Source organism: Psammomys obesus, unplaced genomic scaffold, assembly GCF_907164565.1.
Source record: "Psammomys obesus unplaced genomic scaffold, mPsaObe1.curated_primary_1811, whole genome shotgun sequence".
In the NCBI taxonomy this organism is placed as follows: Eukaryota; Metazoa; Chordata; class Mammalia; order Rodentia; family Muridae; genus Psammomys; species Psammomys obesus.
In genome coordinates this window covers 7,212,244-7,227,703 of record NW_026596433.1, presented here as the reverse complement: position 1 = coordinate 7,227,703, position 15,460 = coordinate 7,212,244, and the positions used below count along the sequence as shown (strand labels likewise).

Below are 15,460 nucleotides of genomic sequence, written 5' to 3'. Positions count from 1 at the left end.
AAAAAAAAAAAAAAAAAAAAAAAAAAAAAAAAAAAAAAAAAAAAAATTCCTCAGAGCCCTGAACTGAGAGGAAAGGAGACCATCTGTTGTGGCCAGAGATCATACTCTAGGATACCAGACGCAGAGAGGTGCCCAGAGAAAACTCTGATGTCTTCAGAGACCCCAGAACAAACATTGAAATATTGGGCAGGAAACTGATCAATGTATCCACAGGAAAAAAAAAAAAATCAAAGTCAAAGGGAAAAATACAAAAGAATTAGTAAATAAGGTACCTGGTTACTCACATAAGGTTAGCAACATTGATGGAAATATTGAAAAAGTTAATACTTTATTAGACATTGAGTTGAATACTTGGGAGAATTTGATCTTGGTGAAGAATAAATGCCTCTAGACTGAACACAGATATGAAACCATCTAACAAACCTTAAAAGATCTAAAAGAATAAAATTATTTCCAAGTATTTCAGCTACTTCCTAGAACAAAGTATAAGAATAGTTATAAGAATATAAAAATATACAGCATCCAATTAGTCTTCAATGTTTGACATTCATCAGATGATTATTACCAAGCAAGCAAGCCAAGAAACAAGAAACCCAAGCTGAAAGTAATAGGCCTTTTCTCTCCCAGTGACACAAATATAGTCGAGATCAGACCAGATTAAAATCAGGTAAACACAGGTTTATTAGGTGCTGTTATGGGGGTTGGGGAGCTCACTGGTCCCAAGGAATGGGGTCAGGGAAATCGAGGGCCCAGGCTAAGGCAAGGTGGATTTATAGATCTTAGGAGACGGATGATGATGAGTCAGCTAGGAGCTGGGATTGGGTCCATATATGGTCAAAAGCTGAGCCCTGAATGGGGACTCTTGGATGGGTTGCTAAGCAGATAGCGTTTTCCAGTTTGTGCAGGTGAGGAGGGGTTGAGCAGGGGGTTCCAACCATACAGAAAGGTAGTGTAGTGGTAGAGTGCTTGCTCAGCACTTTTAAGGCCTTAGGTTCAAAGCCTAGCATCACCACACAAGAAACAAAAAATCCTAATTTACGAAAGAACAATCAGTCAACTGAAATCAAACTAGACAGATTAAAAACACCAGGATTGGGGCTGGAGAGATGGCTCAGAGGTTAAGAGCCTCTTCCAGAGGTCCTGAGTTCAATTCCCAGCAACCACGTGGTGGCTCACAACCACCAATAATGAGATCTGATGCCCTCTTCTGACCTGTAGGCATACATGTATAAATAATAAATAAATAATTTTTAAAAACCCCACCAGGATTAGTAGTAAAAGAAAAAAATCTGTCTATGTACCAAACTTCCATCAGAAAATATACTTTTAAAACCAACAGTAAATTAGAAACATTTCACATACACAAAAATTGAAAGAATTAATCAGCAGCAACGTTGATCTACAGGAAGATTAAATGTACCCTTCAGAAAGCCAAATGCTACTAGATAGAACTATGGGTCTCATAAAGAATGGAACACATTAGAAGTTGAAATGACTGCACAGATAAATGTATACTTTTCTCATTAATTAAATTCCTAAAATATAATTGAGTAAAGAAAAATATAGGTCGTGATGCTTATAACATACACATGAATAAAACGTTTAAACACACACTTAAAAGGCAAGACCAAACCGTGGGAAGACACGTGCTAGGGATGTCAGCAACATGGCACACTTGAGAGGGATCTCATTCTTCCTCCCTCATAGACACCAACCCAACAACAATCAGTAGAGAGGGCCTTATACCTTGGATGAGTGCACAACCACACAAAAACAGGGAGGAGCGGTGGAGACACACTCTTACCATAATCCACACTCCTAGCACCAAGTGCTAGGCAATCAGGAGGGAGCCTCAGCTCAACTTTTCCTCCCCTCAATCCCCACCCTCCTCACCCCCCACCCCCCCAACCACCCCCCAACCTCGCAAAGTGTAATGGAAGGAATTGGACTGTGCAGCTAGTAGCATAACTTTGCTGGTCCTACAGAACTGGCTTCTGTCTTTTTGGCTCAGAATGCTCCTAGAGCCAGTTCCTGTTCCCAGGGAACATCTTTTCCCCCAAGTCGGCACAGAGCAGGAAGAAATCCCAGAGCACTGTTCTTGCCTGTGTTCTCAGTGCCTTCAAATGGACTGGCTTTTGCTTTGCTCGTCTTTGTACAGTGACAGGGCCAGGCATATACTATATGCAATGCTACAAAGAAAACATTGAACTTTGAACAGGAACGCATCACTCCAGCTCAGCCAAACACAGAAGAGATCCAGGGCCCAGTTCTTTCTTGGAGACAAGGAGCGTTGGGCCATACAAGCAACACTCAACCTTTCCTGAGAGGTGCTGAATGGCTCCTGTCTCACCTGTCTTGAAGCACTGATAGACATGGTCTAGAAACCTGTGGACAATTTAGAGCAAACTCAGTTGTTGAGACTAGCAAAAAGGCAGAGAGCCCACAGGGCAAGCGATTTTCCTATACAAAGCTGATTCATCAAGACTGGGAAAGGTGACGGGTGTGTTCTTTTGCTTGTTTAAATCAAATGAGCAGATATCAATATACATGTACACACACACACACACAAGTCAACAAAATGGAAAAAAAATAGGGAAACAGAGTTCAAACTAAAGAACAGGATAAAAATCTAGAAACTGCTCTTAATAACAGGGAGATATGTGAATTACTTGCCAGAGAATTTTAAATGGCCATCACAGGGCTGGAGATTTAGCTCGGTAGTTGCTAAGAGTGCCTGATACTCTTGCAGAGGACCTGACTCCATATCCTAGAACTCAGGTAGCAGTCAACCTGCTGTAACTTCAGTTCCAAAGGATCCAATCCCATTCTGGCATTACACAGGCATCTGCACACGCGTGTCATACATACATACATACATACATACATACATACATACATACATACCATATATGCACTCACACACAAAGACAAATTTAAAAAAAAATTTCTTTGAGGGTATATCTTATACTAAATATTCTTAACATAATAAGGTACAAAATGGACATTTGAAATAGAAAGCTACAAATAATTAAACATAAAAGTATGAGAAAATATGTTCATGACTAACGGTTCAATATTATAAGGGTCAGTTCAATTTCAATAAAAATTCCCCCAGGATTTTTATTTTAATTGGCAAGTAAATTTATGCACAAATACAAAAGACTTAGACTTGCAAAAAACAAAAAACAAAAAAAAAATTATGAAAGAACAATGTAGGCTTATTCTATCTGATTCAAAGAATTGTTATAAGGTGACAGGAATTAAAACTTCAGTTTGTATGAAAACACAGATCCAAAAAGTCTGGGCACAGGGGTCTTTCCTGAGACTGATACTCCAACCAAGGACCACTCATGGAGATAACCTGGAGCCCCTGCACAGATGTAGCCCAGGGCAGTTCAGTGTCCAAGAGGGTTCCATAGTAATGGGGACAGGAACTGCTTCTGACATGAACTGCTTGGCCTACTCTTTGATCACCTCCCCTTGAGGTGGGGGACAGCCTTACTAGGCCACAGAGGAAGACAATGCAGCCACTCCTGAGGAGAACTGATAGACTAGGATCAGAGGGAAGGGAAGGAGGACCTCCCTTATCAGTGGACTGGGAGAGGACACAGGTGGGAAAAAGGGAGGGAGGGTGGGACTGAGAGGGGAGGAGGGAGCTACAGGGGGATACAGAGTGAATAAATTGTAATTAATAAAAATAAATAAAATCACACAAGTTAAAAAAAAAAGTAAACACACACACAAAGTAGATGAATGGAAAAGAATGGGCAGCTTGGAAGGAGGCCTGCATCTATGATAAGGTGACGTTAAGCCTGCAATTTAGCCAGTAAACAGCATTTCTCTGAGGTTCTTGCCTGGAGTTTTGTCTCTGAATTTGTACTAACAAACATCAGTACGTTTGACAAAGGCAGATGAGATTCAATAGACAAAAAGGTATCCTTTTAAATATGTAGCACAGAAATTATTGAACTACATTAACAAAAACTTCAATTCATGTGATGCAGTGAGTACAGTTAACTAAAGTGGACCATGGAACGAACATAAAGCCTAGAATGAGAAAACCTGTAGAAAACGGGAGAAAAACCTTTGTGCACTTTGGAAAGGCGACAGTTTCTTAGATGCACAGGAATATAACCCATAAAAAAAAATACAAAATTATATTTTATTGAATTTGAAAATTTTTGTTCTTTGGAAACCATTGCTAAGATTAAGTTGAAAGCCATAGCTACAAGCAAATCCATCTACTAAAGAACTCACATCCAGAATATATTAAGAACTCTCAAAGTCTGACAAAATACGTCCTGGTTGCTGTGACAAACACCAGAAGCAGAAGCAGCTTAGGCAGGAAAGGGTTTATTTGCTCTTAAACATCTAGACAAGAGTTCACCGCTGGGGGAAGTCAGGGCGCAAACTCACGCAGAAACCTACAGGCAGGAACCTCTGCAGAGGAAGGCTGCTTACTGGCTTGCTCCCAGCCTCACCTTCAGCTCTCTTTCTCTTTTTCACCCAGAACCTTCTGCAGGGGAGGATCTCCTGCCCACCATGGGCTGGGCCCCACACCAATCAACAATTGACAATCAAGAAAATTTCACACAGATTATCATGGTTTTTTAATTTAATTTTTTTTTAAAGACAGAATTTCACTGGGTTGTTTGTTTGTTTGTTTGTTTGTTTGTTTGTTTGTTTGTTTTTTGGCTTGGCCTTGAACTTGCTTTGTAGCACACACAGGCTAGACTTAATGTGCTGGCACATCTGCTTGGCCTTCCCAGTACTGCAATTACAGACATGCACAGCCATGCTCAGCCATAATCCAATTATTCTTAGATGAACAACAGAAGCTGAAATGTAATTTTTATAATTGCATTTATTTATTTATTTTAGGTTGGGGCTGTCAGCAAAACTTGTAAGAGTCAGTCCTCTCCTTCCACTGGGTAGGTCCCAGGGATTGAACTCAGATTATTATCAGGCTTGGCCATAAGCACTTTCATCTGCTGAGGCATCTCACCAGCCCTTGAACATACTCTTCATCAAAGAAAACACCAGAAAAAAAAAATTGTTGAGTATAAAGAGACTCACCATCAACAACGAATAAGAAAGACAATATATACTAATGATATACCATTACATATGTATGCTTTAAAAATACATGTAAAAAGTGTAAAAAAAAAAATGTAAAAAGTGACCAAATCAGGAGTCTGTGTAGAAACCACACTGCTGGTGGGGATATAAAATCACATAACCACTTTGTAAAAACAGTATGATAGTTTCTTTAAAAGTTAAAATATACTAGGGCTGGGCCGGGGCAATAGCTCTGCTGGTAAAGTACTTGCCATGGAAACATGACAGGCTGAGTTTGAAGCCTAGGATCCACACGGGGGAAAAAGGGCACAAGTGGCAGTACATGCTTGTAATCTTATCACTGGAGAGGTACGGATAGGGGACCCGTTGGAGCTCCCTGGCCAGCCAGCCTAACCTATTGGCAAGCCCCAGACCTGGAGAGAAAGAGATAATGTCTTAAGAACCAAAGGGGCATGGAGAGTTGGTTCATCAAGAGCAGCTGGTGATCTTGCAGAGGATCTGGGTTCAATTCTCAGCACCCATATGGTGGCTCACAACCATCCATGAGCACAGTTCCACTGCACGCAACAGGCTTGCGTGTGGTACACATCCAGGCATGCAGACAAAACATACACATTAAGTAAAATAAAAATTAGGAAGTGTCATTCTTCAGGAATGACACTGAGGTGGACCTCACCATCCAGTCTAGCTAGCTAGTCCACATGTCCATATTTTCCCTGATCTTACAAAGACTTATATAGAAGTGTTCTCAGTAGTTTAACAGTCCCAAAATGAAAATGACACAAATGTTTATTAGCAGACAATTTGATAGACAGTTTATAGTATGTACAATGAAATATTTAGCAATAAAATATACAAATCTCAAGACTACTGTACTTAAATAACCCCCATAAAAGATTTTATGATTTTATTTATACCATTTAATATTAAATTCTAGCAGATGAATATTATCTGTGGCTTCAGAAAGCAAATCAGTGGTTTCTGGATGGGATATAAAGCAAGGAGGGCAATGAAAGGGTGTAAGGAAACTTAGCAGCAATTATATGATTAATATCTTGGTTGCAGTGATGACTTCATGGGAAAGAAAAATCACATACCCAGAGTTAACAAACTGGATGTATAAACTATTTGCAGTTTCTTATATGTCGATGCCACTTCAAAAAGCTGTAAAAAAAAAAAAAAAAAAAAACTTCACCTGCTGAATGGAGCCTGTTTAGTTCTACACAAATACGTCCTTAAAGATGCAGGATGTGATTTTTTTTTTTTTTCTGCCACCCAGTAAAGGTTCACAAAGTGGTAGCTCCAGCCTTCTTGAAAAAAGTTTCAGGGGGTGGGTGGCTTTGTTTTTTAAAAAATATATCTCATGGGTATTAAAGAAGGGCCTCATCTGAAGTAACTGAGAATGGGAGCACCTCGTGACATTAACATTTTAACCGTATGTATACTCTAAGAGTGCTGGCATGAGTAATGCCAGCAGCACTTGGATGGTGGAGACAGGAGGATCAGGAGTCCACGGCCACATAACTTGTGGGCATGGGCTGCATGAGACTGTCTCAAAACCAAACCAAACTAAAACTAAAAGTAAAATTAAGTATGAATTTTAATCTATGATCTGCTAAGAAATTCTTTTTGAAGGTTATAATATATATATACATATATAGTACATATATATGTTAGTTAACATAAACATTAGTTCTACAGTATTTGACAATCTAACATATATATGTGTATATTATATATTATAGCATATACACATGTTATATATAATGTATACATATATGCTAGATTGTGATACACTGTAGAACTCATGTTTTGCTGCATTAAATCAGAGAATGCATAAGTAGATCGCATTTTGTCATTTCTTTTTAAAAAAGATTTATTTATGTCTATGAATGCTCTATTCGCATGTATGGCTGCATGACAGAAGAGGGCATCAGGTCCCATTTTAGATGGTTGTGAGCCACCATGTGGGTGCTGGGACCTGAACTCAGAACTTCTGGAAGAACAGCCAGCGCTCTTCACCAATGAGCCTTCTCTCTAGCCTGTCACTTCTTTTAGTAATGTTTATACATAAGAATTAGGTGTGCACAATTCTAAAATTTACAAGCCATATCAAAGATGACTAACTCAAATTAGAATATAAAATTAAACCTGAAACTTATAGGAATATGATGGACAATTTTATTTCCTAAACTTTAAAAATAAATTAGTCTTTATTCAAAATTTCACATCTTACCTAAGATGAGTTACTCAGAAGCTGTATCTCGCCATTGGAAATCTCATACTTTCATTTCCTTTCAGCAATACAGTTTTCCTTCAAAGTGCAAGACTCAGAGAGACAAACACATGTCCGCTCTTCTGTTGTGTAAATGATTATAGGTGATGAGACCAGAAGAGGAATGGAAGAGAGGAAAACAAGAGGGCATAGGAAGGGGAAAGGAAAAAAGAGGATAATAGAAAAAAGTTGATATAGAAGCAGAAAGGGGACCTAGATGAAAGGGTACAGGAGTGGGGGAGATGGAAAAGTACAAAGGAAAAAAGGGGGGAGGAGAGCCCAAAGCAAGTGTGTATGAAAATGCCACATTGAGACCCATTGCTCTGTATGTTAATTAAAAACAACTTTTCTATTAAAAAAAAAAAGAATACAGTATTCTGTACTGCACGTATGTCTACATGTCAGAAGAAGGCACGAGATCTCATTATAGATGGTTGGGAGCCCACCACGTGGTTGCTGGGAATTGAACTCAGGACCTCTGGAAGAACAGCCCTTAAAGTCTGAGCCATCTCTCCAGCCCAAAAACAGATATCCTTCAAGCGCAGCGTGCAAAGAGGAGTGCCCTTTCTCAGCCTGTGCCAGAAAGATACATCTGCGTGTTAGCAAAGCCAGTGTGCACAGCTGTGGGTTCTGGATCTGTGTTGTCATCCTCCTTCCCCCCGCAGCCATCTCCACTCCCTCCAGGCCTAACACTGAAGCTAGACCAGACTGTTTCCATACACGATGAGCAGCCCCGTCTTGTGTAACCACTATTAAAGGGTTATCTCCCGAGGAGCTATCTTTGTTTGGTATGACCCCAAAGGTTCAAACCAAGACTGGTGGGTAGAAGCTATGGAAATATGGAAAACTATTTTACAGCAAGTGGGACGTTAGAACGATGTCAACAGAGTACGTTCACTGCAGTTATCACGTTATCACGTTAGGGGGCCATGACCATGGCCACGTCACGTGATGAAGAGAGACTTCAATCCTCCGTCTTCAATCACAGAGAAGCAGTCTGGGTGGGAATATTATTGAGAAACTCATAAAAAGTTTGTAACAAAAAAAATGAGTCCAACGAATAATTCTGGAATATCTGAAAATAACTGGGACTATCGAAGTATTTATAAAATATTTATCGGCATTTAAATAGGTTTCTTGTTCTGTCAGGGTGGGACTGAGGTTCATTGTGTTTGGCAACGCTACTTGCTCTACAGATTTTTATGAGTTTATGTTATCTTAAAAGCAGTTGTTCTTGAGCGAGTACATGCAAAAACTGTGTGACTCTGGGTACCTTACTAAGTGAAGATTCTCATCCTTAGTCTCCTCTCCCTTAGCAGTTCTCAGTCAACATTTTTTTCTTGGGCGTGTGCGTGTGTGTGCACGTGCATGTGAATGAGCATGCGTGTGCGTGTGAATGTGTGCAAGTGTGTGTGTGCGTGTGTGTGAGCGTGTGTGCGTGCTCGTGAGAGTGTCCACCTTGCATGGACATCTGAGCCAGCACAGAAGTCAGGAGGACGGAGGTCCTCTTTTTTTCTTATTTACTTTTTATTCATAATCATAAGCTTAACTCTGAGATCCAGCGAGACTTGGAGGGGAGGGAGTAAAATACAGAACCTAAGAACTTCAGTGAGAGCAGAGATGACAGGGTACTTCGAGCAAACGGGATGCAGGTGCTCTCCTGAGCTACAGAAGGAATGGTGTGGTGTCCACAGCCGGAAATTGTGAGCTTCTTGGTCGTCTTGCCATCCCTGGAACCAAAACGTTCCATGGCTTCCACGACGGTCACGCCTTCTTTCACCCTCCCAAAGACCACAAGCTTGCCATCCAGCCACTCAGCCTTGGCAGTGCAGATAAAAAAACAGGGAACCGTTCGTGTTTGGTCCAGCATTTGCCTTGGACAAGATGGGTGTTTGTTTGTTTGTTTGTTTGTTTGTTTGTTTGTTTGTTTCGATATGGAACGCTTCACAACTTCGGATATCTTCCTTGAGTAGTTAGTTCTCTCACCATCCATCTCACTAACTGTTGTTTTCGCTGCTGTCTACTCCAAGCTAGCCAGCCTGTGAGCTTTTGAGCTGTTTGCTGGTCTCTTCCTCCCCCTCATCAGAGGACTGCTGGAATTACAGTGCTTGCCATCGTCTGCAGCTCTTTACGTGACTCACAGGGATTGACCTCAGGTCCTCAGACCTGGGCTAGAGTCTTTTAGCAGCTGAGCCATCTCCCTGGCTCTCACTATTTTTTTTTTTTAGGTGTTGTCCAGACATTTGAATTTTTAGACAAGTATTTCAAGTGTTTTTGCTTTAAAAAGCAATGTAAAGGGTCAGAAAGGTGCCTTGGGAAAAACACAAAGTGCATGGAAAAGAATAACTCCCTTTGTATTCAAGTTTATGACAACATGCAAAACTTTCTGTTCAGATGAACCTCACCTTTTAAATAACAAATGCAGACCTATTTTGTTTGTTATTCTATCTCAGGAACAAAAGCCACGATGAAGTTTGTGGTACTTGTCACCCTCGGGCTAACTTTGCTGTTAGGAGCTCAAGCCATGCCTTCAAGTCGCCTCTCCTGCTACAGAAAGATGCTGAAAGATCGTAACTGTCACAACCTTCCGGAGGGCAGAGCCGACCTGACCCCAATCGACACAAACGTCCAACATCATTTCTGGGATGGGAAGGGATGCGAGATGATCTGTTACTGCAATTTCAGCGAATTGCTCTGTTGCCCAAAGTAAGGAAATTAAATTTCAAAATGTATTGCTATGAAATCTTTGTAGGAAAAACTCTTAAGAGATCATCTTTTAGCTGGACGGTAGAGGTACTTGGCTCTAATCCCAGCACTTGGGAGGCTGAGGCCGAAGGATCTCTGTGAGTCTGAAATGAGCCTGGTCTGCAGAGTGAGTTCCAGGACAGCCAGAGCTACACAGAAAGACCCTGTCTTCAAAAACAAAACAAAACAAAACAAATCATCTTTTATTGTGATGTGTTTTTTTCCAAGTGATTAATTTATAAATATATATCCTCACCTTGTAGCACTGGTATGAAGATACATTTCCTAATGACTTCCCTACACAACAATTTAAAACACGCACTTTGAAAATCTGCACAAGCTGGGCATGGTGGTCCGTACCTATAATCTCAGCACCCTAGTGCTTTGGGAGGCAGAGGCAGGCGGATCTCTGTGAGTTCCAGGCCAACCTGGCCTACGAAGTGAGTCCAGGACAGCGAAGGCTACATAAAAAAAAAACCCTGTCTCAAAAGAAAGAAAGAAAGAAAGAAAGAAAGAAAGAAAGAAAGAAAGAAAGATCTACATAAATATATATAATACAGTATGTCCAACTTTAATAGATTTTTAACATTATACATATTTTTATAAGTTTTTTTCAATTATTTTGTTTTATCATGATTATAACAATCGAGAAACATATTGTTTTGTTTTAAATGTTGTATAAATATAACATTCAATAAGGGTTTATTATTTACCGTGATAATAAGTCCTTTATAGATATTAATAAATTTCATCTACTTAATAGGCTCATGGTTCAATTACAATTTGTTTTTGAGAGAAGATCTCAAGTATAGCTTAAACTGGCAGGAACTTCTTCCATAAAAGAGACTAACCTGGAGACTTTGAACACTTAGGGCACTCCGCCTGCCCGAGCTTCGTAAGTGCTGCATTCATGGCATGAGGCACCAGACCTGGCAAAGGGTATCTCCAGTAAGTCAGAATCATAGTACCCTACACATAATATTTTATACTATTCCATTTTTCATGCTACCGTAGGCCATCTTTCCTACACAAAAAGATAAAAATAGCTTCAACATACTTGAATATGCATAAAATCTAGGAGGTTGTTTAATGTTTTTTATTTTTTAAGAAATGTCTAATGATTTGCCTCTTAGCCCCAAATTTAAACTTCATAACCCATCTCCACATCGAAGAAGTAAACTCTTTCGTATAAGGTTTTGAAATGACCTAATTTTCCCTTTTATTTACAGACAAATAATAGCATCAATAGTGAAAGAAAACCCAGCTTCCTTTTTGGTCTTTGTGGCCCCTGTGGGAAGTCTTTCTACTCATCTTTCATATTTTATTTGCCTACAATGAATAGTCTTACCCGAAACCCTGGGAAGCACTGTCCATTTTTAACCCAGAAGAGACTGACGTGTATCCCAGTTTTCAGTGAATTTAACTGCTACTCTCTTTTTTTTTTTTTTTTTTTTTTTTTTCAGAGATGTCTTCTTTGGACCAAAGATCTCCTTTGTGATCCCATGCAACAATCCCTGAAGATCTGCACGCAGTCTGGAGAACATGGTCCCTAATTTCCCATAGACTGTATCAGTAGAGCAACCTTTCTCATGTCCACCCAGCGTATTGAAGTATATGTTCTATTGCCCGAGTATACCTGGGCTAAAGCAGAATAAAAAGTTGTTTCCATCTGGCTTGTCTCTGTGGACATTGTTAGCTTAAAACGTTTGGCTAGAGGAGTTTTATTTAGGAGCGCACTGCATTCAGTAAGGGCTAGTCCCCTAACAGAGAGCCACAATCCTGATGCAAAGACAGAAAACTTCAGTCGCTGGTTGTCGGTTTTGACCAGGCAAACTGAACAAAGAACCAGGTAATGAACTGAACTTTTCGGAAGGAAAGCTACACATTTTCTACTAAGAAGGAAGAAGAGAATTCACCCTTGGGTATTATTATTTGTGCCACATTCTTAAGCACATTCTAATTTTGCCATTTTGAAAAAAAAAAATCTCGAAGGTAATAGTCTTCATTCCATTTGTCTAACTCAAGTTTAAAAATACAAAAAGTCAGAGCAGAATTTGAAAACTGTTCAAACACATAATTGTAATCTTAAGACCATGATACACTTGCCTGAAGTATCAATTTTATTTTAAAGGATACAAAATTGTGCTTTAAAAGACACAGATAGGGCTGCGGGCACAACTCAGTTAATAAATGCCTGACTGGCATGCAGAGCCTGGGTTCAAGCCCCAGCACATGCCTTCAATGCCAGCCCTGGGAATGGGGAGGTAGGATTGGAAGTTTAAGGACACCCTTAAACTTAACTCAGCTACATAGTAAGTTTGAGCCCAGCCTAGGATACATGAGACCTCATCAAAAACAACAACGACAACAAAAACGATATTTTCTAATTTCGTGGAGGCAATTTTAAGATGTAAATGTAGACTCATAGAAGCCAAAAAAAGTTAATTTCAGAAACGTCCATTTTATAAAAACATACTACACGCTGGCTAGGTGCTAGCCATTATTATGATTCTTGGCTACTAATAAATAAGAACTTCTCACAGCGCGTGTTCTAACAAAGCTGTTGTCGTAATGAAGTTATTTATAAACATGAAGCCTACCATAGGGAGACTGGGGGTACTGTACAAAGGATTGTGGGGAAAAGTTTGAGAGACACACATTTTTAAATTCTCTCATACATTACATCCCGACCGCAGATTCCCCTCCTCTCTCTCCTCCCAGCTGCTCTGCATCCAGCACTCCTCCGTTTCCCAGCAGAAAAGGGCAGGCCTCCCAGGATATCAACCAAACATGGCTTATCAAGATTAGGCACCTCCCCTCATATTAAGGCTGGATGAGTCAACCCAGGAGGAGGAAAACAGTCCCAAAAGCAGGCAAAGGAGTCAGAGACGGCTGCTGCTCCCACTGTTAGGAGTGTCACAAGAGAGTAGGCAGTCTAGGAGATAACCATTCTGAGACAAAACAGGAACACTGTTCACTTTCTGAAGACCCATCAGAATCAAGTGTTACTGGACTGAGCCAAACAATTTCTGCATAATCATAATTCTGTTCCTCTTTAAAGTCTCTGCATAAGACCTGTCAAAACATGTTTGTAAATACCATGGCATCGTTAAAAATGCATGAAGAAATTCAGTTGTTAACAATAAATGAATAAATCAGTTAACTAAACTGCATGTGATTTAAGGGACCTTTTTCACTGAATGGACTGGTGATAAAAGTAGACTCAGCAGTGGAAATCTTACCTCCTTTCTGGGCCAGATAAAGAAAGAAAATCATCAGCAAGCTGTTTTATTGCCTGTGTTCTCTAACATATATATTAATAATCCCAGTGGGATTCTCTATGTAAGTGAGACATCAGCGTGAAAGCAGCTATGAAGCAACAAGTCCTTTAAATAAGCACTTCCTTTTGCGATTAAAACCTGACGAGAAAACAGCATTTGAGGAAGCCAGGGGAAGGAGTGGCCCACGCCAGTCACCTCAGCCCTCAGGAGATAGAAGCTGGAGAATCAGAAGTTCAAGGTCATCCTCAGCTGTACACAAAACAAAACAAAGGGGGAAAGGGTCTGGAGAGAGGGCTTAGCAGTTAAAAGCACTTGCTGCTCTTTTAGAGAACCTGGGATTGAGGCCCAGCATCCATAAGATGATTCTCTAGCTCTAGGTATCTGATGAGCTATTCTGGCCTCTGAGGGAACCAGACATACAGGTGGTGCATAAATTAATATGCATGCAAAAAATTAACATAAGAAAAAGAAAATACTAGCCGTAAATGAAATCCAATGACATTCTTAGCTGAGTGCATTGTAAAACTGTACACAAAGACACCAATGTTCACATTACTTGCTTCCTAAAGCTTTTTCTAATTTGGTCAAAATATTTTTAAAAGAAGCTAACTCACTTACAGTAACAACTTTAATTAGGTTTTTATTTAAAACTTACTGGTATAAGCACTGACTTGCACCAACAAGGAAATAGATGCAATTTTTCTCCCTGTCGTGTGGCCAAAAATGCCAAGGTTTACCGAAACGAAGTAAGTTGTCTAGGGTTATATTATTAATGAGCAGTAGACCCAGGTTTTGAATATGGGCATCTTAGTCGAGCATCTAGTCCTAACCACTACACCATTTTAAAGGACAGTTTAATCATTTCCTTTTTAGACAAGCAAGTTTCTTCTTGGCAGGACATAGGATTGTATATTTCAGACAGCTCACATGCACCCAACACTTTCTGTATTTTTGCCTTGACTTTCTGCATCCTTTTTCTTCTGAGCCCCATGTTGCTAAGTATAGCTCACTTCTTCCTGATAGGATTATTTTCCTTGCAGTGCTGAGGGAATCCTTGGGTGTATGCTTTGCTAGAAAGAGAACTGCTCCTAAGGAATATTGGAGAGTTGAAAGCAACTAAGACAACCAAAATAATGAGCAGGAACTCTCAGGAGGAAGGGCAAATAGCAGTGTTCACAGGTTACCTTGCAATTCTAACCTCTCTCTCTCTCCATATATACATACATATATATATATGTATATGTATATGTATCAGGGGCTAGAAATATTATATATAATATATAATATTTTAAAATATAATATTAAAATATTAATTTAAAATATAATATAAATATTATATATAGTATATATATCTATCAGGGGTTAGAACTATGGCTTGGTGGTTAAGAGCACTTGCTGCTCTGACAGAGATCCTGGGTTCAATTCCCAGCACCTACACACTTGCTCATACACACTGGCTCATACCTCCCTGTAACTCCAGTTCTAGGGATCGCAATGCCCTCTTTGGGCTCCTGAATTCGCCTACATGCATGTGGGCTCACAGATAGACAAGGAGTTGCACACATAGGTACATAAATAAAAATACACTTAATAAATTATATAAATCAAAGCTACAATAAGATACCACTTCATACCCAGCAGCATTAGGAAAAAAGTACAGACCAAGTGTGGTGGCACACACCTTTAACCCAGCACTTGAGAGGCAGAGGCAGCCTGGTCTACATAGTGAATTCTAGGATAGCCAGAGCTACATAATAGAGGAAACTTGTCTCTCTTGCCTGCCCTTTAGATCCTTTTCCTCCTAATCGGTTACCTTGTCTAGTTCTGATATAAGGGTTTTTGCCTAGTCTTATTGTATCTTGTTATGCTGTGTTCAGTTGATACGCCTGGCAGGCCTGCTGTTTTCTGAAGGGAAATGGAGGAGTGGATCCAGGAGACAGGGGAGGAACTGGAAGGAGTGGGGCATGGGGAATTGCTGCAGGGGTGGATTGAATGAGAAAAGAATAAGAAGAAAGAAGGAAACATGGAAGGAAGAAGGAAGGAAGGAAGGAAGGAAGGAAGGAAGGAAGGAAGGAAGGAA

General features: G+C 40.0%; 1 protein-coding gene across 1 annotated transcript in view; it reads left to right on the top strand.

The window, feature by feature from the left end:
• Scrg1 (stimulator of chondrogenesis 1) overlaps nt 1-11,771 on the top strand; it is a 19,659-nt gene extending 7,888 nt beyond the window's left edge. The window contains exons 2-3 of the mRNA XM_055597883.1: nt 9,808-10,060; nt 11,563-11,771. Of these exons, the coding sequence (XP_055453858.1) occupies nt 9,822-10,060; nt 11,563-11,617 (294 nt within the window). The 5' untranslated portion in view covers nt 9,808-9,821 and the 3' untranslated portion in view covers nt 11,618-11,771. The remainder of the gene's footprint in view (nt 1-9,807; nt 10,061-11,562) is intronic.
• Nucleotides 11,772-15,460: the final 3,689 nt, after the last annotated feature.